The following is a 21706-nucleotide window of genomic DNA, read 5'->3' as shown; positions in this document are numbered from 1 at the left end:
GTGTAGGTAGGCACCCTTCTTATCAAGTTTGCAACTGCGGCTGCGATCTAAAACCCTTCGTTAACTTTCAATGTTGTTTACTACCTACCTACATACCTAAATTTTAGATTCTTCAATTCGACAATGTCACACGAATCTTTCATCTATACATACATCCATGGATACATGTACATATATATCCCAAGGCTGATTGACTACCTGGGTACGTAGTAGTCAGATTGTTGTTGGTTCTTTTAAAACGTGGCTTGGCTTCTGTTCAGCGGCTACCCCCTACTAGGTAGGTATTTGCCCCTGTAGGCTGATCATAAACTCATGCACACAGTTGACAGAGCCTCGACCTAAGCGCTTCAAAGAGGACTCCAGACCTCCATGTACATAGCCATGTGTGGAGCGAGTATCTACCTACATGTAGGTGCCAAATCTTGTACGTATGAAGATTCAATGTTCTTGTAGGGGCTAGAGTGCCTTCCGAGGCTGTCTTGTCACATTGCAAACGAAGCTGCCCTGTACTACCTGAGGTATGTATGTACCTACCCTAGACAGCGAGGCTCACCACAGGGTTGCTTGCCGCCTCCGACCATGGAGTGGTACAGCAGGTGACCTTCATCGCCTCGTCAACCTCGATATGGTCAAACCGTCGCGTTTGCTTGGCCGCCAATGGGATGCCCGGCCTAATCGCAGGCCAGCACGTTGCAGGGTTGCCGCCATCTCTCTACGGTTTACCTTGGCAGTTGTGTCTTGGAGGGCCTATTGATGGGTTTCGGGGGGCATTCGACATTGGCGTCCATGTATGTACATACCTAGGTAGGGAGGTATCTGCATGTCTCATGCATACGATGGAGGTATACAAGTATATACTTCCACGGTCTTCGTTCAGTGGCATCCCTTCGGCTTATATAACTCATGTCTTTGACTTTGAAAAATAATTGACACTCGTCCAACTACTGTACTAGATAACTAGGCATTGTATGCAGTCAAGCTTATGGTTAAAATAATCAGATTCAAAATGGGCAGTACAGCGCCGCCAGACCAAGGCAACCTCGCTATCTTAACCAAGGTTGACAAGCTCCGCGAGCTCATTGGATCAAAGGTCGCACTTCCTCAGGTATGTCGCTCAATGTTTTGATCACTGGGTACCTGGTTGTTTAGTAATATCTTATATCTTATGCGTTATTATTGATGTACTAATAAAGCATAGCTGGTCGTTGTCGGAGATCAATCATCAGGGAAGAGCTCTGTACTTGAAGGGCTCACAGGTTTTGGGTTCCCTCGAGATGCAGAACTCTGCACACGCTATGCTACCCAGATTACATGTCGTCGCGAAACTGAGAAAAGCATCAGCGTGTCCATCATTCCCAGTGATGAAGCATCCAGCCATGACCTGGAACGGATCAAAAATTTCCACTGTACCCTTAAGGAGATGACTCCAGAGAGTCTCGCTAGAGTGTTTAAAGAGGTCTGACATCACATCCCATATTTACACAGTTTGAAACTATTTGGTGCAAGAACCTTATCTAATATCCATTATAGGCAAACAAGGCAATGGGAATCAGAGCCTCCACGACGTCAACGTCTTCGGAGAGCCTTCCGGCATTTAGCGAACATATTCTGAAGATTGAGAAGCTTGGGCCAAAGGTAACGCCTACACTTATAATGTGATATGATTCACAGAGAATGCAGTACTGACCTGGCGCATTAGGAGGAACACTTTACGGTTATTGACGTGCCAGGCATCTTCCGAAAGGAAACTGAAGGTAAGGGATCATAACAACTCATTTCTTCAATCACGTGGTATGAATACAGTACTAACGGCGAGATTGTATTTAGGTGTTACTACAGGAGATGACATAGAACTTGTGAGAAACATGGTACAGAAATATAGTACGTAGAAGAAATCATAGCCAAGCTCCTGGATTCTTTAATCCGAGGTTTATCACTAACATAGTATTACAGTGAAGGATAGCAGAACCATGTAAGTCACACCCTCCTCCGCGATGATAGATCTGATCTAACATAAGTCTCTCTTCAGTATACTCGCAATTATGCCCAGCAATGTCGATCCGGCGACGCAAGAGATCCTGAAACTGGCTAAGGAGGCAGACCGGAACATGACAAGAACTATGGCTGTCCTGACAAAGCCAGATCTAGCGATTGAGCGAACACAACAGAGAATTGTCATGAACCTTGTTGAGGGAAATAGAAGTGATCTAACCTTGGGTTACTACATCGTCAAGAACCGTGGGCCTGACGATGTTGACAAGACCTTGGAGCAGGGTCAGGCAGACGAGACAAAGTTTTTCTCCCAGCCTGAATGGACTAACGTTCGAAGATTGGGGAAGGCTGGTATAGCTGCATTGAAATCTCGTGTTCGTGGGCTCCTGACCGATCTAATCAAGAAGGAGTTTCCAAAGCTCAAAGCGGAAATCGCGAAGGAGCTGTTATCGTTGAGAGCCCAGCGTGATAAGATGGGCCCCTCGAGGAGCACCCAGGACACCCAACGAGCGTATCTCAACAAGATGAGCGAAGAGTTCCAGACAATAGCTCGAGATGCAGTCAATGCGTACTATACTGGGAACGAGATCTTCGATACAAACTATGATCTCAGACTCATCACTCGGATAGTTGAGGCGCATGAGAAATACGCAGATTCTATGTGGAAAACCGGCCATACACGGCCATTTGCGGATGACTCGAAGTCTGAAGCAGACGAATCAATCCCGGGTACCCCGTCAAACGAGTCAGAGTTCTCCGACCTTGATTTTTGCCCCGAGCTGGACGAGATTCTCGACCCCGTTGACCTGATAATTCCCGAAACGAGTGGCCCGGAAGATATCATGAAGTATATTGGAGAAGTGTACCGAGCCAGTCGCGGACAAGAGTTAGGAACGGTAAGTTCAATATTATGTACTATTTGAGTGATATCAGTTAACTCATGTGAGAAACAGTTCAACCCCGCCATGGTATCGACAATGTTCAAGGAACAGACCAAGAAATGGAAGCCGATAACACTCTCCTATATGAACAACGTCATTAGGACAGTCCATCGATTTATCGTTAAGGTCATTGGGGAGGTTTGCCCCGATAGCCGTGTGCGCGATGAGCTTTGGAACGGGTTCATTCTCGAAGAACTTCAAAAATCATACCGCGAAGCTATGAAGGAGGCAAAGTTTCTCCTCGCCTTGGAGAGTAATAGTACCCCACTTACGCTCAACCATTATTTCAACAGCAACCTCCAAAAGGCTCAGAGTGAGCGATTAGTATCAGCAATAGAGAAGGTTGGAAATGAAAGAGGTCTCCGTAACCACTATGGTACTCAGGAATCGGGACTCATCTTGACCAAGGAAAAGCTGGAGACCCTCTCGTTGAACATGGGGAACTCGGAGTATAATCAATCATACATACACGATATTTTGAAGTCGTATTACAAAGTATCCCAAAAGAAGTTTGTCGATGTTGTCTGCCAACGGGCGGTCCAGTACCATCTACTACAAAGCGAGCAAGGCCCTCTCAAGATATTCAGTACACAGATGGTGTTGGGTCTCAATGAAGAACAGCTGGACATGATTGCTGCCGAGGATTCTCCAGTGAAAATTCGCAGAGAGAAGCTAGGGAGAGACATTGAGTACTTTGAAAAGGCTCTGAAAGTCCTAAAAGGCTCTACTTGAAATGGAACGGGAGGGTATTGGTCGATGTTTTGTGTTTTGTGTTTGGGTAGATGGTGTTGTTATGTACTGAATAGGGGAGATGATAGTTTATGCTTAGATGCATACTATACTCTCAATGCACTGATAATGCAACAAAACAAATGATAACTAACTAGGGGAACCTTGAAGCTTTGGTGGGGAACAATGTGGTGGGGCAGTAGATAAGCAAGCTAAAGGATAAGGATAAGAACTTTTGAGCTTTGAAAACTTCAAGGTTCCCTGACCTTAGTCCTCTTCTTTGCTACTACACACTTATAATTACATGCGCCTCTACTTTACAACTCCCATATCACAATTCGAATACATTTTTTTTCCAATAATTAATAATGGCTCGATCTAAACGCAAGGTATGCTTACATACTATATTATAAAGATAAAGTAAACCTAACAATTTAATTTAGGGATTTCGCAAAGGCGGGGGAAATCGTGCCCCTCGCGACGGTCCTCCGCAGTATCGATCCTTCAGCGAGATCATCAAGGAAAACCAAAATCTCGAAAAGTTTTACAATTCAGTTCTCCCATTAGATGATGACGAAAGAACCGAGTTCTGGGATGCTTTAAAGAGGGAACTTCCCAATTCCTTCCGTTTCTGCGGATCCAAAGGCCATGCGCTTGCCGTCAAGCGATTATTAGAAACGAGATATGCGCCCAACATCGTCACCATTGAACGCCATGATGGTGAGCCCGTTGAGGCTCCTCAGCCAGTACCTTGGTACCCCGACCAACTAGCATACTCTATGAACACCCCGAAACATGTTATTCGCAAGTTCCCTCCCTTTGCTGCTTTTCAGAAGTTCCTAGTTTCTGAAACGAGCGTTGGCAACATTAGCCGACAGGAGGTTGTCAGCATGATCCCGCCACTCCTCATGGATGTCGAGCCCGGGATGACGGTGTTAGATCTATGCGCAGCACCCGGCAGCAAAGCCGCTCAACTACTTGAGATGGTCCATCGCGGAGAGGAGACAAGAATCCGCAAGTTTATGCAGTCCTTCGGCGAGACTAAACCGCAAGATGGCGGTGACGAAGAAGTTGATCTTTCGGTAGATACCGGCGATGATGGTCGCGCCACGGGCTTGCTCGTTGCTAACGACGCAGATTATAAGAGGAGTCACATGCTTGTTCACCAACTTAAGCGACTATCTTCCCCGAACCTTCTCGTCACAAATCACGATGCAACTCTCTACCCGGCCATAAAACTGCCTCAGAATCCCGATCAGCCTAATAGAGGCCAATACCTACGATTTGATAGGATACTGGCAGATGTTCCATGCTCCGGAGATGGGACATTGAGGAAGAATATCAACCTCTGGAAAGACTGGCAACCGGGAAACGCGCTGGGATTACATGCTACCCAAGTTCGAATCCTAGTTCGCGCTCTACAAATGTTGAAAGTTGGTGGCAGAGTTGTCTACTCGACTTGTAGTATGAACCCGGTTGAAAATGAAGCCGTGGTTGTGTCCGCAATCGAACGGTGTGGAGGTCCCGATAAGATTGAGATCATTGACTGCAAGGATAGACTTCCACTGTTGAAGAGAAAACCAGGAATGCATCAATGGCAAATCATGGACAAGTCAGGTCGCGTCTGGAATAATTGGGAGGAAGTTCAGCAATATTTCTTGACGACTGAGGGACATACGCCTGGCAAGCTCTCTGAAACTATGTTTCCCAGACCAGATACTAGCGACTGCTCATCGCTTCCCTTGGACCGATGCATGCGAGTGTATGCTCACCAGCAAGATACTGGAGGATTTTTCATTACCGTGTTAGAGAAGAAGAATGACTTCAAAGCTAAGCCTGAATCGAGATCGCGGCCTCCTGCCAACACCACCGGCCCCAAGGACACCGAAACGGCAGAGCTAGAGGTTAAAATGGATATAGAAGAAGAGAAAGCCGCTCTGGGTGAGCCGACTGATGTTCTTCCCACCGTGGGAGCTAAGCGGAGCCTGGATGACCAAGAGGCTGAGACGAAGCGAGACACCAAAAAACAGAAAACTGAATCACCTAGAGACACACCCGAGGCTCAACCTGGAGTTTTTGCCGAAACTGTCAATGAAACCGAAAAGGTCACTGAGGAACCTAAAGCAGAGGAAACCCAGCCAGTGGCCGAAAGTACTCCCAAGAACAATTCTCAATCTGACCGAAAAGTCAAATCAGACGGTAACCACGAAGAACCTTTCAAGTACTTACCGCTAGAACACCCTGTTATTGAAAACATCAAAAAGTTCTATAAAATATCGGACCGCTTCCCTTCGGACCGATACATGGTACGAAATGCGACAGGTGAGCCAGCGAAGGCTATTTACTACACTAGCGCACTCCTCAGGGATATTCTGGTTGAGAATGAAGGCCGTGGCGTCAAGTTTGTCCACGGAGGCGTGAAAATGTTTATGAAACAAGACGCGCCATCCGCGGAGGTCTGTAGATGGAGAATACAGTCAGAAGGCATGCCTATTATCGCAGGATACGTCGGGCCGGAACGAGTCATCCGCCTCACACAGAAGGAAACTTTCCATAAACTTCTCAAGGAGATGTTCCCCAAGTTCATTGATGAAGACTGGAGAAAACTCAACGAAATTGGTGAACGGGCTAAGGACATTGGCATGGGCTGCTGTCTACTCGTCATCGAACCAGACGGAAGCGACCCAGACTTTGCAGAGCGTATGGTGCTTCCGCTGTGGAAGAGCTTCCACTCGTTGAACCTGATGCTGCCGAAGGAGGATCGATCCGCAATGTTGCTACGTGTCTTCAACGATACTTCGCCGGTGATCAACCAGACTCTCAAGGAGACGGCCAAGAAGGCAGCCGAAGCGGCAGCTGAAGCTGAGGCTGAGGCTGAAACCGAAGCCAAGGATGAGGTTTTGGAAGATGCCGCCGCGATCGAGGAGCCGGATGCGGAAAACGGCACAGCTGAGAAGCCTATCGAGGTCATGGACACGGACGACGTAGAGGAATGAAGTAATGAATCAAATTCCAGAGAGGCTGTTTAGGCTGGATGAGAGGTATCTACCTAGGTACCTAGCTACCGAATGTAGCCAGCCTGTTCAAAGGGAAGCATAATTGGTTGGTTTATCGTGCCTTGCCCAAAAGGAGAGGAAGAAGAATATTTAACAGAATGTTGACCACGGTCCGGGACTTTTAAAAGGCTACCTACCTACCTACCTACCTACCTACCTACCTACTTAGTACATATTTAGTTATATAGGTACATATCAAAGAAACGACAAGATGGCTTGGGATTTTTATTTTTATTTTTTACCAAAAAAGAAAGAAATAAGGGGGATTCGGTAGCGTCTATAAAATTTGTTTAATAGGTAGGTAGTATAGGTAAAATTCAATGCTTAAATGTATATTATTATATATGTATAACTATCTAACCTAGCTATATTATGCCTTCTTTTTTTTCTTCCTCCCTTTTTTTTTTTCCAATGCCCCCCTTCCCGTATTTACTTATCTCTCTGGCCCATGTTAGTCTATCTATTTACCTACCTACCTACCTACCCATCCAACAACCCAACAGTCCAATGCAGAATGCGATCGACGCCGTGCTTGTTGATGGCACTGACGGGCACAGCAGCACAGTCAGCGACCCAGGCGCCCTCGACGCCGCTCGGGTGCGGCTCCTGGCCGTCGGTGACGGCGTCGAGGTAGGCCTGCAGCCGGGCGTAGTTGTCCTGGGTGTTGGGCAGGTCGCCCTTGGTGGCGACGACGAACCACGGCTTCGCGGCGATGTGCAGGCCCCCCTGGTGCTGGCCGTCGACATTGTCGTAGTTGTCTGCGAGCATCATTTGCGTGCCGCCGTAGCCCCTGCGGCTGGCGCCGTCGCCCTCCCAGTCGATGCGGCTCTCGATTTCGCGCTCCTTCTCCTCGTCCTCGCGCATGCGGGCGTAGAGGCCGACTTCGGTCCAGAGGGCTTTGAGGGCGGTGACGGCTTCGCCGGCGCTGAGGTCGACGACGAAGGCGAGGACGCCGGCGCGCTCGACGTGGCGCAGGAAGGCGATGCCCAAGCCGCGGTCGAGGTGCGCGCCCTCGATTAGGCCGGGGATGTCGGCGACGGTGAAGCGCGTGCGCGGCTCGGGGCCTCCTGATCCTGCGATCTGCTCGGGCTGCGCGATCACGACGGAGCCGTACGCGGCGTCGCGGATCACGGCGTGGGGGGCGGGGCGCGCGGGCTTGGGCGTGGGGATGGGGCGGCCCTTGTGGTTGTCGAGCACGACGGTGCCGATGTTGGGCTGTAGTGTTGTGAAGGCCCAGTTGCCGACGCGCGCGCGGCTGTTCGTCAGCGCGCGGAGGAGGGTGCTTTTTCCGGCGTTCGGTAGGCCGACGAGTCCGACGTCCGCGAGGAGCTTGAGCTCGAGCTCGAAGCGCAGGCTGATTGCTTCTTCGCCTTTGGTCGCGAATAGCGGGCGTGGTCGGTCTATGGACACGAAGTGCGGGTTTCCGAGCCCCCCGACGCCGCCGGTGGCGAGGAGAATGGGCCGCGGTGTTGGTGAGGATAGGTCTAGCTGGATTGGGGCCTCGGGCTGCACGTACAGGCGCTCGCGCCGCGGTAAGCGGGGCAGCGTGACCGAGCGGCGCTCCATGCTCGATATGCCCGGGTACAGCAGGAACTTGTGCAGATGCGGGTTGTCGGGCTCCTCGGGCAGCTTGGCGCGGATTGCCTCTTCCACGCCCTCGTCTGCCCCTTCGCCTCCTTCTCCTCCGCCCGCCTCCTCGATGGCCGCCTCAGCTTCCCGTGCCAACCGCTTGTACTCCCGTTCCTGCTCGCGCGCCTCGCGGAACCGCTGGTTTTCGGCGACGACAGGATCCACGCGCTCGAGCTCGCGGATCACGGTCCCAACGGGCACCTGGATGATGACGTCCTCGCCGCGAGCGCCGCCGCGGTTGCCGCCCTGGCCGGATTTCCCTCTGCCGGCGCGGAAGACGCGACGGCGCGCGAGCTTGTGTAAAGAGGTCTCGCCGTGCACGGCCTGGATGTACACGTTGCCGCCGTGGCCACCGTCTCCGCCATTTGCGGGGCCGTCGGGCTGGTAGGCCTCACGCAGGAAGGAGATACAGCCGTGGCCACCGCCGCCGGCGTGCACGGTTATGCGGGCCTTGTCGGCGAAGGCTGTAAGGGCATAGTCGTCGGGGGCGGGGTTCAGGCGGGAGTGGGGGATGGTGTCGCTCGAGGAGGAGAGGTCGGTGGCATTTTGGATGGTGGTGGAGGGAGAAGAGGAGGGATTATGTATGGTAGTGGTGGTAGTAGTGGTGCTGGTGGTGGTGGTTGTGATGGTTGCTCGATGTATTGTTGTTATTATGCGGCGGGATGACGAGACGGTTCGGAAGAGCGAGGGGTAGAGGAATGGGAGGAATAGCCCTGAACTTGGTGAGCACCTTGGAGGCATTTTTTGGATTTTGGAGGATTAATGGATTTGATCTGCAGTTTATCGTCGATTCATCATCATAAATATCAATTGAGTCAGCTGTCGAACCATGATCACATCACGGACCTTTCTGTCGCCCCTCTAAGAAAAATTGAATGGTTCGGATTCTAATTGCTCAATTAATTTTCTGTCGATAAGAGAAAATACTCGATAAGATAAAGACCAGCCCCACAATTCTGAAGCTTTGATGATCCTAGCCCTGCTAGCGTCCTCGCTTCACCTGCCGGGGGTGCCGGCTTCGGCTAAAATGGTGGTCACATGAGCATCGGGACATCTTTTCCGGAATAGGGTAGGGGGGTACGGGATTGGACGGGGACTGGCAAACGGGTTAGAGTGGATTCCAACCTCACACGACGTAACTAGCACACGAAAAAAAAAAAAAAAAAAAAAAAAAAAAAAGAAAAGGATAAGGAAGAAAAAGAAGAGAAATGAAAACCCACTTATTAAAGATTGAGTGGTGCTACAACATTGAAGGTTGTGTACCTGGGTAGCTGCCTGGGTAGGTGCATACCTACATGGTAATTGGTAAATATTCAATCTTTAAATTCAAACGACGACAAAAACAAAACATCATCAATCAAACAATAACTAACCATCATCACCACTACCTAGGTACTCCTACTACTCGTACCACAACACATACATACAATAACATCCCAATCGACATTTGGATGTGATTGCCATACCCTTAATATATACTATTGTCCGAAAATGTGGTAAATGCTTCACCGTCAACCAAATTGGCCATGACAAAACCCTTGAGCATGGTATCCCAAATGGATTCTAAACGCCATTGGACCGGCACATCCTGAAGTCTCATGAACCGCTGGATGCGCCGAAAGGCGGTGAGGATACGAATGGGGGGGTTAGCCATCAAATAACCCAGTACCCAGTACCTACTACATGCCTAGTATGGCTGGGACATACGCCATCTATCGCACAACTTGGGGTGTCCCTTGCAAGATGCGGGCGCTCAGGCTTGGCAACGTGAAGCTAAAACGAATCGAAATCGAATAGACAAGTGGGACATCCAAGTGGACATCTTCTCTCGGAGCCTCAAAAAAATTAAATGTGTGCGTGTTGTTTGAGATGCGGGCTGGGCAGACCCCCTCTCTTTCTCTCTACTAGGCAATTATTAGTATGCCTACCGTATACCTACCTACATAATGTAGCCATTGTGTAGGTACTCATACTGTACTACATGGTATATTGTATGTACATACTTGAGACTTGAGTCGATGAATCAGTATTGCTGTCACAGTTGGAGCCGGATCCCAACCTTGCCAACGAAACGAGCAGCAAGTAAGCATTTCATTTCCGTTCTCCTATAATTTTTCCAGTCATTTATTTATTTCTATTTTTTTGGCCTTATAAGCTGCATACTTCGTACATATTATACATATCATACATATCATACCTACATACCTATCTGGGTACTACTCCCTTACCAACCAGGTCCTACCTACATACGGTTAAGAGGTTTGTCTTTTTGTGTCTCGTACATATCTCTCACCTCACCTCATCCTATCCTTTTTCTTCTCTCTACTCTATCCTATTCCATACTATCCTATCTCATACATACTACTACTACTGCTACTGCTACTACTACTAGATATCACACCTAGTAGTATCCCACCTCGTACGATCCTCTATCCCCTCTTCAATATCAAGAGGGGAAGAACACATCAATATCATTCTCCTCCTCTCTTACATATTAGTATCGTTCGTATTCTCCAATACAAATACATAGCAATACTTTTTCTTTTTTCTTTTTTAACTTGCCATCACTCCAACGTTGTCCTCTTACGATTACTGGCTCGTGGAAGCAACACCAGACCGGCCGGATTATGCAAACTCTCGATTGGGTTACCCTCATGCACACTGCATGCTACTAGTAATCCTGCCGCCCATTCGAGCCACGACAGCTAAATATCGCTCTTGTGGCCAAACGTGGACATAACTCTCACTAACCCCTCTCAAACCTCTTACCTCCTTGCTCGCTAGACTTGTCTTTGGGCTCCGCTGGGCAGTGGCACTTGTAACCTTCTCGTCCCTTGTCGTCTTTGCTGTCCGTCCCTGTCCCTGCCCGGGCCCTTGTTAGTTGTTCACCTTTTCTGTTCCCATCGTTCCTCTCTCACTCTAATTCCGTCCCTCGTCAGCAATTGGCCTTTTTTGTGGATTCTCGGTTCTGCATAGCACTGCAAGTCGAACGCCCATTCTCCCCCAGCCTCTCAACCTCAACCCCTTCCCGCATACGGACTCCGTTGATCCACTCGACTGGTCTCTTCTTGCCTCTCCCGTCGCGCATTTCTCACAATTTCTCTCGCTCTCCGCGTTCCCCACGCTCCATCCTAAGCGGTATCTTGCACGCCTAGATACCGGTGCCGTCGGGACGCAAACTCACTATCTTTCCCCTTATTTGCTGCCCTCGGTTGACTATCGCCGCATAATCAGATAGGGCGGTCAGCCTTTGGCTCCTGCAGGTAGATTTTCTGAGCTAGCCATTGACTGCGTTGAACCGACATCCAATTCCCCCCTCCTGCGCCCACGTTGTCTGCTGCGACTCTATCTAACCATTGCCCAAACCTGCCGTGCTGTGTTGTTTCCTTGCTATTGTTCTGTTCATAATACAGGTCAGTCACTCTCCGTGCGCCTTACCCTCCTACCCGCTCTTCTTTCCTCTTACTTCCTCTCCCCTTCTGGCATGGACCCTTCTCGGGTCATTAAGTGAACAGAGCGTTGTACATTATTGAACTCTCCTCCATTACCTCCGCCCATGTTCACCACTTCCCACATCCCGGCTCTCCTGCCCGCCAATTTCGGCTTCACGCCGCTAAAATGTATACCAGGGAACATAAACAACGCAAGTCCATCATCAGAATGGACCCGGATTGTGCTATCTGCCATGCTCCTGCTAGCCGGGCTTGCGACTGTGAGGCCAAAGGTCTCGAGATCGCCATCGAACAAGCCGAAACCAGGATGATGCAGTCTGTCTTTACTGAGATACGGTAAGAGCTTCGCGCCATCCCACTCCCCGGTGAACCTAGGCTCACTACCTCTGCCCCCCATTATGACCATATGCTCATCATTGACTTAGATCTTGGGTCCGAGCACACGCTCAAGACTACATACTCGAGTATTTTCGCCTACTCACCGACCGACGCAAAGCTGCACATACGTCTCATTTGGAACGTCTAACAGCACACGCGTGGCATTATTACAATGCGCCCCCGCATCCAAACGAGGTTGCTGCCGCACAAGCGACTCTAAAGCGAGGAATCGACGAAGATTGGCAATCTAGCGTTCAGCGGTACCCTGAGGTGCTCGAATACTTTTACAGCCTAGTCGAACTAACACTTCCTCCCGACGACGAGCCTGCCGTCAAGGATCCTCCGTTGAGTGCCTTGAGCGGGTCACGGAAGGGCGGAAGGCGAGGTGGCACATCGACGGCCACGATAGCGGGCGAAGCATTCCACGAGAGAGTGGAACGTAACCCTCTCGCAAGAAGAACGCCGCCGCCGCCGCCTCCACCCATGGATCGAAGAACGCCAGGACCGGTTGGCAATCCATTGGCCCCGCCCTCACGGCGGCATAGCTACCGGCCTCCGACTGCACCGCCGCCGAGTACTTATTTCCAATACTAAAAGTTGGATGACATAGTCAGAGGAATGGTCATATTATCGTTGAAAAAACGACGACCACGACAGCTTTACGCCCTGGCCATTGACTCGAGCTCCTTTGTTCTACCTGTACAATTGGATCACAGCACCTCAAACATCTACACCACAATCTTCTATTTCTAATCCGATGAAACTAAGCACGACCCTATTCACGAGACCACGAAGGCGCACGATTATCACCATATCTGCTGCATAAGTGGGAGGAAAAACGTCTCCGATACCATTTACTTTTTTTCTGCATAGCGGGCGAAATACAGCTCTTTTTTCGACGAGCTGTTCAGTTCACGATATCTTTTTTTTCTTCTCATTCGATATCCTACCGTTTCCGTGAGGGACTTGGATCTATCTCGAGCTTGGAGTCATCTAAGACGGGTGGCGAATTTTCATTGGGGGGGTTTATTTTTACCTAAGTTTGGGCGTACGGAGTGATATGGATTATGGTTGGACGAGAAGGGCATTTGGTTCTCGGCATATTGTTTTCGTTGGTTCCAACTGTCTATTTTTATCCTCCCTTGATCTCCTCTTCATGGTTTTTTTTATTTTTTTTTATTTTTTTATTGTTGGTTGGATGTGTTGTCCATGTCTATCTACTATCCCTACTGGAATACGTAGGGCAGAAAGATAGACAGTTAGGGAAGAATCGTTGCGAGGATTGGGAGTTGGGTTTACGAGGAATCGAATACCTACATGGGCTGGGCAGAGAGGGGCAAAGCTGGGCAGAATAGGAGAAGGCAGAACGAGTTTTAGTCAAATCAACAATTACCAACAACGACGACATCTTCAAAAATGAAACCTCGTTCCTGATTTATGATTGCTTTAATTGATTGATAAATTGCGAGTATGCAATGGACTGGCCTATGGGGAATATTGGCATATGGCATATGGGGGCAGCTCAGGAGCACTTTGGGTATCTTTATGCTACTGCTGCTGCTTATGGGTAGATGGATGGATAGGTTGTTATTTACGTGAGCATGGATGTAAAACGTGTTCGTTCATCACCCGGCCGAATAAAGTACCAAACCACGAAAACTGTAGACGTGGTACGGCACATACCTGTGCTAACCTAGGTTAGGTACCTATATATGGATGGAAGGATTTATAGGTATACAATACATATATACCATGCCTATTTACCTAACCACTTCCCTAGCTACCTCCCGCAACACAACAACGCATATATAATATGATTTAAACATGAAAAGGGATTTAATTAAAAGGACGAGAAAGCCCAAAAGAAAAGCCAAAACCCCACCCCACCCCCTTTCCCTTAAGTTTGAGTTGGATATAAATCACGCGGGCAGAGCCTGACTGAACATGTCCCTATGATAATGCGGCTGACACGTAGGTAGGTATGTCTCGCTCACGTATAGGTATAGTAGGGTATATAATATAGGTACCTACCACTTACCTACTGTGAAACGCCACTGGGAGGTTCGGGACTTTTCTTTTCTCTGGGAATGAAGGACGAATGGGCAGGTGGGCAAGTACCTAGGTAGGTGGGCAAGTAGAAAGGTAGAGATGTAGGGAGCTATGGGAGGTGGGAAGGGAAAGAAAGGAACGAAGGAACGAAGGAGGCGGTAATGATGGATGGATGGATGGATGGATGGTAGGCTAAGGGTTAATTGAGCGACGGGGATTTGTGTGTTTCTTGGTGTAGGGAATATATAGGTATCAACCTACTTAGGTCGATACGATACCCAAGGTATGGAGAGGATTGGTATGGTAAGTTGGTAGGGAACACGTCTAAACGTGGGTTTCGAGGTCAGGTATATCTACCTACTTAGTACCTACCTCTTACCTACCTACGGATATGGATGTATAGTATTGGTGGAAGCAGGTAACCTACCTAGGTAGAGGTAGGCTTGGTATGTAAGAGGGATCAAGTACTAGGTAAGTGAGCGAAGTATGATGTATGTATCTTAGAAAGCCTCTTACGCGGCTGCTGCTATACACGCCCTGCTAGATAGAAGGTAGGCACTCTCACATATCTACCTACCTACCTACCTACCTACCTACCTAGGTAGCTTAACCAATCTATCGATATATATCTCCATATTCCCACCTACCTACCTGCGCACATATACATGCACGAATCGTACTATACCAAAGCACGCAATACGTACCTAAGTGAGCAGAAACTAGGTCGACATGTAGGTAGTGTATCCAGGCTATCTCTACTAGTTCATGTATGTATGTATGTATGTACGTCCCTCTCTCTCCATCCACCAACCCATCCACCTACCTGTAGTCTCCATATCCACATCTCCATCCCCTCCTCCTCCTTACATCCTCTCCAACGTCCAAGAGATGGAAATGGTATACCTAAGATGAGAATATGAGAGGGGAATCGGTTGGATCTACACATACCAGAAATCCCAAGAGCAGCAATGGCAATAACAGTAGCACCCCCCTTCCTCAAAACGCCCAATCGGGCCCAAAGAATTTGAGACATGCTGCCCCAATGCATGGCTTGGTCATATACACCTACCTATCTATCTATATATCTATGTATGTATTCTACTTCTATACCTAGACACAGGCAAAGACAGACAGATACAAATCGATATACGCACGTACCTATCTGCCTACCTACCTACCTATACGCACGCACGTACGCACGCGCATAGTGTATTGCACATACAGCCCAAAACCACAAATCCCCCATCTCCGGAAATCGTGATCGATGCCGTACATAACAGAGCATAATACTTACTATATGACATGTTCTAATATACTTCCCTACTACTACTACTACTTGCCTACCTACCTACCATCGCAGCATTGACGTGCCTACAAACTACCTCTGTACATATGTATGTACGTATGTATGTAAGTGTGGTCTGTGTCTGTATATGTATGTATGTATATGCGTCAGCCCCTCCCCCTCCCCCTCCTCCTTAAAAAAAAATCCGCTTTATAAAAAAAAGAACCAAACCAAAACCAAACGAGCGAATCAACATCCCCTTCCCTACCGAAAATGGGAGTGGGTTTTTTTTTCTCTGTTACAAATGACAGATACCTACCTACCCTACTCACATACATACATGTAGATAAACAAGAGCAACACACGCCCAGAGAAAAAAAAAAGGGTGATAGACAAGACACGAGGAGATGATGAGCACAGGGTAACCGTAGATCACGTAAGAGAGAGAGAGAGAGAGAGAGAGACAAACAGAGAGGGATTGTGGAGGCCACAGACACACAGACAATCCACGAATCCACACAGACACACGTCACATAGTTATGTACATCCATACTAAACTACATACATAGCTCCTAAGTAGGTAAGTACCTAGTACGCACGCAACACACGGACGGGGAAACCGGCCGAATGGAAAATAGGGTACTGGAGATACATAGGTAGTAGAAGGCTACTGGGTATGTAAGTAGTAAGTAGGGGATAAGAAAAACAACAACGAACCCAAAGGGTCGGCCCATACCGCACGACGCTTGCACGAAGCTTACTTATTATATCGAGGTATGAGATAGGTTTACTTTTGATGGTTAGCTAGTGTTAGCCTGTTTTCCGTGTAAGTAGGCGTGCCTATTATATTTCTTTGGGAGGATACATTGATGATGTAGATCACGATAGTACATGCCGATACCTACATATGTAGTAGTATGGTAGGTACCTACCTGGTACCTACAAATACATATCTCTACCTCTCATATCCGATACACATTGCAAAATCGAGTAATGATAGATGGAAGAATGAGGATTGATGAGGCCGAGAAAGATTTCCGGCGTGCAGGAAACAAAGATACCTAATGCGGACATGGTGATACTACATAGGTACACGTGATGTGGGAATATAACCTCCATTTTCCCTTCCCCCCCTCATCACCTTGTCCCCATCCAGTCGTTCCCGCTCAAGAGAAAAAAAAACCAAAAGCCCGACCTCATTTAGTATGTAGTGAACCAGACCCATTTATATGTGGTGATCAAGGGTCCTTTGATGTTATAATAACAGGCACTCCGTTATGTGACGGATAAGACCTTATTCAGGCTCGAGCCGTGACGTTTCGCGGGTCGTTGGCATTTCTATGCCGTCTGTTCCTCTAGCGATGTCTCCTTTAGCTCCGAAGTGACGGCTTCCACTTTGTCATCAGTCTTTTTATCTCCGTTGACGCCGTTAGGGGTTGCAGTGCCCGAAGCATCCGCTGCTTCCTCAGCCTCCAACTTCTCGATCTCCTTCTTGGCCTTCTCAACGTTCTGACTATAGTTAGCAACAAAGTACAAACGAAGATGACAGCTTTAAGATTCGACTTACTCGTTGCGTTTGGGCCTGTTGATCGGACTTCCAGGTCTCCAGCTTGGCCTTGACCTTCTCAGCAACGCCGGGGACATCATCGGCGCTCATGGGAGGGTCAATGCCCAAGAATACGCAGTCGTCGATAACAGAAGGTGGGCACTTGTAACCCTTCTCAGTAGCGACGCTCTTCTTACCCTTCTTACCCTTCTTCACGGCAGGCAAATAATCTTCTTCGCGATCTTCCTTTCGTAGCAATCTGGTGCCCTTGAGTCCGGCATCATCAACCTTGCGCGAAGCTTGAGCACCGAGACCGCTATCAGCTAGAAGGGGTGCCTTCTCTGTGGGGGCCGAGGATGGGTCCAGATAATGGAGCAGGCTGTTGGCTCGCTGAATCTCCTCGAGGTAGGCAGGGTCGCTTGCCTCTTGGAGCAGTTTCTGGGCGCGCTCCTTCTTGCGCTCCTTCTCGATGCGGTCGCGCTCGGCTCTCTGCCGCTCACGGGCTCGCTGGCGAGCCTCACGCTCGTACTCGCCAAAGGCCTTCTTTGCGCCATAGTAGTCGTCCTTGAGCTTACGCACGGCCTGGAACTTTTCTTGTTGTTCGGCCTGTAGTTTGCTTCGCTCGTCGCGCAGGACATTCACGTTCTTGAATGCTTCGTCTTGCTCAGCTTTGATAGCGTCAAGCTCGGTTTGGATCTTGGTATATTGATCGCTAAGCGCACGTGCTTCCGGATCTTCCATGCTGTCCTTGATCTCCTTGATCTTGGCCTTCAGCTCATCGATGCCCTTTTGTGAAGTATCGAATTGAGCAAAGTTCTTGCGCTGCTTTCGGAGGTTCGAAATCTCGGTAAGGGCCTTCTTCTCATCGACGAGTTTCATCAAGCCGCTATTAACCTGCTTGTCAAGACTTTCGATTTGTCGGTCGAGGTCCTCGACGCTCTTGTAGGCAACCTTGTTGCGCGCATTCTTCTGTTCGGCGATTCGAGAGCGAAGCTGTTCGTCAAGGCGCTTGATTTGATCAAGCTTGCTAGTACGGGCATTCTTGCCAGCACCCTGCTTGTTGCGGATTTCATTGGCTTGAGCGATAAGTTCCTGGCGACGTTTTTGGGTGGGAGATTGGTTGTCCTTATTCTTGCCTCCTACGGCGAGCTCGACCTTCTGTTTGACGGCGTTCTTGAGTTGTCATTAGTATACTGGAAGGGTGTCTCGGTTGTGGAATGCGCAACCATACATATTTAGCAAAAGAATCCTTGTATTCCTTCTCGGCCTTAGCCAATTGCTCATTGAAGAGATCGGCGTCGGGCTTCTCAGGCTTCTTCTTCTCAACAGCGGGCGCAGCAGCAGGCACAGAAGTTACTTCAGCCATGGTGGATGACTAGGTAGTTCAAGTACCTAGAATGCCTAGCTAGGTATGTTCCTATGTTCCTAAAGTTTTAGGTGTAGGGAATGAATGAAACCAGGTAGTCAATATGGTATGACGATAGATGGAGAAGACCGACTTTGACTTCAAGTCATCAACTGAAAGAAAGTGAGAATTTAGGATACCGTGCCTATGTGATATGGGATGGTATATATAAGAGAGGTAAGAGAGGTAGGAGAGGTCTAGAAGGTATGTAAGGTAGGTAGTAATAGGGAATTAAGAATCAAAACTAAAAGAGGCGATCGGCAAAGCCTGTAGGGGAAGGAGGCCAGATCTCAGGGTCCTTTTGGCCTGCCAGGTTTAGCAAAAGGTAAAATTTGAGTGTAGAAAAAAAAATTAAAATATTAGTGACTTGAATTCAATTCAACAATTTCTCTGTTCAATTCACCCCAATTCGCATATTCGCTAGTGAATTTCTACATGGCCTGTGCACTGTGTGCAATTTTTGGTGCAATTTTTGTACCTACCCTGCCATGTAACATTCAGTGCTGTGAACTTACCTTAACCCAAGCCGAATATCTACCGTAAAGTAAGCAGCAGCCACCCACGGTGACCCACCATTGTAGCAGAGCAACATTGAGCCTTATTGAAGGTTTTTTAGTGGACCTGACAGGTTCGTGCTTACATACTTATCTAGCAGGGGCTAAAGAGTACCTAGTACTAGTAATGTATGAGCAGGGGTCCCTCAGGTACGTACCGTGTTTTTTTTTTCTTTCTTGATCCTTCCTACCAGTAAATCACACATGCAAGGCTGAACTTTCGACTTCCAATCTTCTTTTGCATTGTTTCTCTCTTTGACCTTTTACTCGTCAATTCCTAATCCCACCCACGTCCTCACTTCGACTTTCCTACAACGTCACTTCGATCTCCAGCCATTCCTTACGCACCAAATCTTAATCTTGAACCATAAATAGGCATATTGAGTACACGCCCAACTTTGGCGCATAAGCTCCCAACATGTCGGACGATAACCCTGCCAATGCAGTCAATGAGAAGACCGCAGTCAAGACCTGGCGAGCCTGGCGAACCGTTCACGAAATGGTTCAGGATAGAGTAAGAAGGCAACCTTTCATACATCTAATATTCACAATTCCTGTCAAGTTCTGCTATTCTTTTACACGCGAACAACTTGAATGGAATCGAACCGAGTATCATGAAAAGATTATGATTTCATCACGCGAAGATGTTGCTCGTCATACTAATGTGCTTACAGGGCTATGAGCTTTCCGACGTCGAAGTGAAGGTCTCCCTTGAGCAATTCAAGTCTATCTACTGTGGTGTCGATGGCTCTGTCACGTATGTTTCCTGTCCGCTTAGCAATAGACCTATTCTAGGACAACCTAGCTGACGTAGGAGCGGTAACACAGACGATCAAAACTCAAGTTCTCTGCACGACCGAGTCCCGAAATGATCAAGAAATACTCCCCTCCAGCAACCCCAGCGAACCCCGACCCTAAGGCCGACGTTGGAACTATCTGGATAGAGTTCCTAGACGAGGACTCGCTAGGTGCGGAGCAAATGCGAAAGTTTGGACGCTTCTGCGCCACTGAGAACTACCACACCGGAATCCTCGTATCCCACGTAGCCGTGTCCGCGTCCGCGAAGAAGGAGATCGCCAAGTTCTCCCAGTGGACTTCGATTGAGTGGTTCCTGGAAGAGGATTTGTTGATCAACATCACCCATCACGAGCTTGTACCGCGCCATGTCATCCTTAGTAGGGAAGAGAAGGCCGCACTGCTCAAGCGCTACCGTCTCAAGGAGACTCAGCTCCCTCGTATTCTTCAGAAGGATCCCGTCGCCAAATATTTCGGCATGAAACGTGGTCAAGTCGTCAAGATTATCCGTGCCAGTGAAACGGCCGGCCGCTATGCCAGTTATCGGTTATGTGTGTAGGTCTTTCTACATCGAAGCCATAATCATTGTCGACACCATCGAAAACCCAAACGATTCATAAAGCCTAGGACTAGAAAGACTGAGGAAGAAGAATGAAGAAAGAATTGAAGAAGAGATGTGGATATACAATACTTTACGCACAACAATAATCGGCGTCTATGAGCATGAAACCTTGATTGATTTGGTAGGGGATGGCGTTCTACGGATCTCACATGCAAAAAAAGAAAACAGACTGGAAATTCCGAACAGAGAGGATATATTCCGAGTTTGAGAGATGTACTTGTTCTCCAGATTAATTCATCCTTAATAAGGGCAGAGTCGGAGACACGGGCAGATACCAGTATTGTGTTTACCAGCACCTTAGGTGTGGTATCTAATGGATGGATAAAAGGCATTTTTTGACTCTACCTTGGAGGGTATGTAGGGTACCCTAGGAGGTAGGTAGTCAATGAGGTTTTACATATAACATCGTGCTTGTTCTGCATACACGCTTATGTGTCTACGTTCGTAGGTATCTAATTACGTGCAAATACCTAACTTGGTACTATGTACCAACCAACCAACCAACCAACCTACCTACCTACTATCCGCCTGCCTACTTTCATAGTCAAGTACTAGCATGAGTAAACAAGATGAATTCTGCTGAACAACCAGTAGTAGTATCATATGTCTACCTAGCTAGAGTCAGTTCAAGCTTCCTTTCCCAAGACACGTATTTGTTTACTTATACCTAGTAGTATTCAGTGTTTACTTACATACGTACCTAGGTATCTACATGAATGATGACCTAGGTTACCTGCCTACTAAGGTTCTCACCTACCTAGAGTACTAGGTAGCCTACCTAGTAGTAGGTAGGTACTTAGGGAGGTACATACCTAGGTAGGACCTGGTAGGTAAGCAGTAACGTAAATAAACCAGTGCGGCGTCTCGACTCTCCGAGGCAACCTATGCATGCATGCATGCATGTATGTATGTACTGTATATATACATATTACAGCCATGAAATCCAACACTACACCCATCTCAAGGAAGAATAATAAGCAATCATCATGGATAGGATCTGGTAGATGCCTACCTAACTACTTACCTTAGGTACGCACTAATATAACATCACTTAGGGGCACTTACTCCGTACCAAGGCAAACCAACAAACATCCCATCACTAGACAAGCTACGAAGAGATAAGCAACAAACAACAAACACTATATCATAAGCTATGTATGATATGATATGAGTATTTGCATTATTCTAGCATCTATAGGTACTAGATCTAAATATCTCTACTATTCATCATCATCTTCTGTATCGAAGACGCCTAGGGGGTATATGGTCAAAC

At 48.0% G+C, this 21706-nt stretch overlaps 7 protein-coding genes across 7 annotated transcripts; 4 read left to right on the top strand and 3 right to left on the bottom strand.

Annotated features, from left to right (window-relative positions):
- The first annotated feature begins 291 nt into the window (after positions 1–291).
- GGS25DRAFT_495825 (P-loop containing nucleoside triphosphate hydrolase protein) lies at positions 292–3926 on the top strand. Its single transcript, XM_049261480.1, has 9 exons — positions 292–408; positions 1000–1105; positions 1199–1456; positions 1531–1635; positions 1700–1754; positions 1828–1881; positions 1954–1972; positions 2030–2888; positions 2946–3926. Exons 2-9 carry the CDS (start codon positions 1007–1009, stop codon positions 3663–3665), a joined length of 2169 nt encoding a protein of 722 aa, XP_049115826.1. The 5' UTR covers positions 292–408; positions 1000–1006; the 3' UTR covers positions 3666–3926.
- On the top strand, positions 3927–7033 carry GGS25DRAFT_495821 (S-adenosyl-L-methionine-dependent methyltransferase). The gene is given in 3 exon segments (XM_049261479.1): positions 3927–4051; positions 4106–6862; positions 6875–7033. 2 exon segments carry the CDS (start codon positions 4031–4033, stop codon positions 6656–6658), a joined length of 2574 nt encoding a protein of 857 aa, XP_049115825.1. The 5' UTR covers positions 3927–4030; the 3' UTR covers positions 6659–6862; positions 6875–7033.
- Positions 7034–9741, bottom strand: GGS25DRAFT_495817 (GTP-binding protein Obg/CgtA). Its single transcript, XM_049261478.1, has 2 exons — positions 9639–9741; positions 7034–9369 (listed from the first exon to the last, which is right to left on the bottom strand). The coding sequence occupies exon 2, from the start codon at positions 9086–9088 to the stop codon at positions 7199–7201; it is 1890 nt and encodes a 629-aa protein (XP_049115824.1). The 5' UTR covers positions 9089–9369; positions 9639–9741; the 3' UTR covers positions 7034–7198.
- A 2232-nt stretch (positions 9742–11973) lies between these two features.
- GGS25DRAFT_495796 (uncharacterized protein) lies at positions 11974–12960 on the top strand. Its single transcript, XM_049261477.1, has 2 exons — positions 11974–12135; positions 12225–12960. The coding sequence occupies exons 1-2, from the start codon at positions 12008–12010 to the stop codon at positions 12769–12771; spliced, it is 675 nt and encodes a 224-aa protein (XP_049115823.1). The 5' UTR covers positions 11974–12007; the 3' UTR covers positions 12772–12960.
- Positions 12961–14764: 1804 nt separating this feature from the next.
- On the bottom strand, positions 14765–15685 carry GGS25DRAFT_495715 (uncharacterized protein). Its single transcript, XM_049261476.1, has one exon. The coding sequence runs from the start codon at positions 15272–15274 to the stop codon at positions 14990–14992; it is 285 nt and encodes a 94-aa protein (XP_049115822.1). The 5' UTR covers positions 15275–15685; the 3' UTR covers positions 14765–14989.
- Positions 15686–16209: 524 nt separating this feature from the next.
- GGS25DRAFT_495709 (uncharacterized protein) lies at positions 16210–18998 on the bottom strand. The gene is made up of 4 exons (XM_049261475.1): positions 18289–18998; positions 17079–18230; positions 16390–17020; positions 16210–16337 (listed from the first exon to the last, which is right to left on the bottom strand). The coding sequence occupies exons 1-3, from the start codon at positions 18421–18423 to the stop codon at positions 16850–16852; spliced, it is 1458 nt and encodes a 485-aa protein (XP_049115821.1). The 5' UTR covers positions 18424–18998; the 3' UTR covers positions 16210–16337; positions 16390–16849.
- A 183-nt stretch (positions 18999–19181) lies between these two features.
- On the top strand, positions 19182–21017 carry GGS25DRAFT_495708 (RPB5 subunit of DNA-directed RNA polymerase). The gene is made up of 3 exons (XM_049261474.1): positions 19182–19530; positions 19691–19773; positions 19845–21017. The coding sequence occupies exons 1-3, from the start codon at positions 19435–19437 to the stop codon at positions 20368–20370; spliced, it is 705 nt and encodes a 234-aa protein (XP_049115820.1). The 5' UTR covers positions 19182–19434; the 3' UTR covers positions 20371–21017.
- The last annotated feature ends 689 nt before the right edge of the window (positions 21018–21706 follow it).

The sequence above is a fragment of the Hypoxylon fragiforme genome, assembly GCF_022984875.1.
Source record: "Hypoxylon fragiforme strain CBS 206.31 chromosome Unknown GGS25scaffold_6, whole genome shotgun sequence".
In the NCBI taxonomy this organism is placed as follows: domain Eukaryota; kingdom Fungi; phylum Ascomycota; class Sordariomycetes; order Xylariales; family Hypoxylaceae; genus Hypoxylon; species Hypoxylon fragiforme.
Note: the sequence above shows the minus strand (reverse complement) of the source record. Positions and strands in the feature narration are given on the sequence as shown.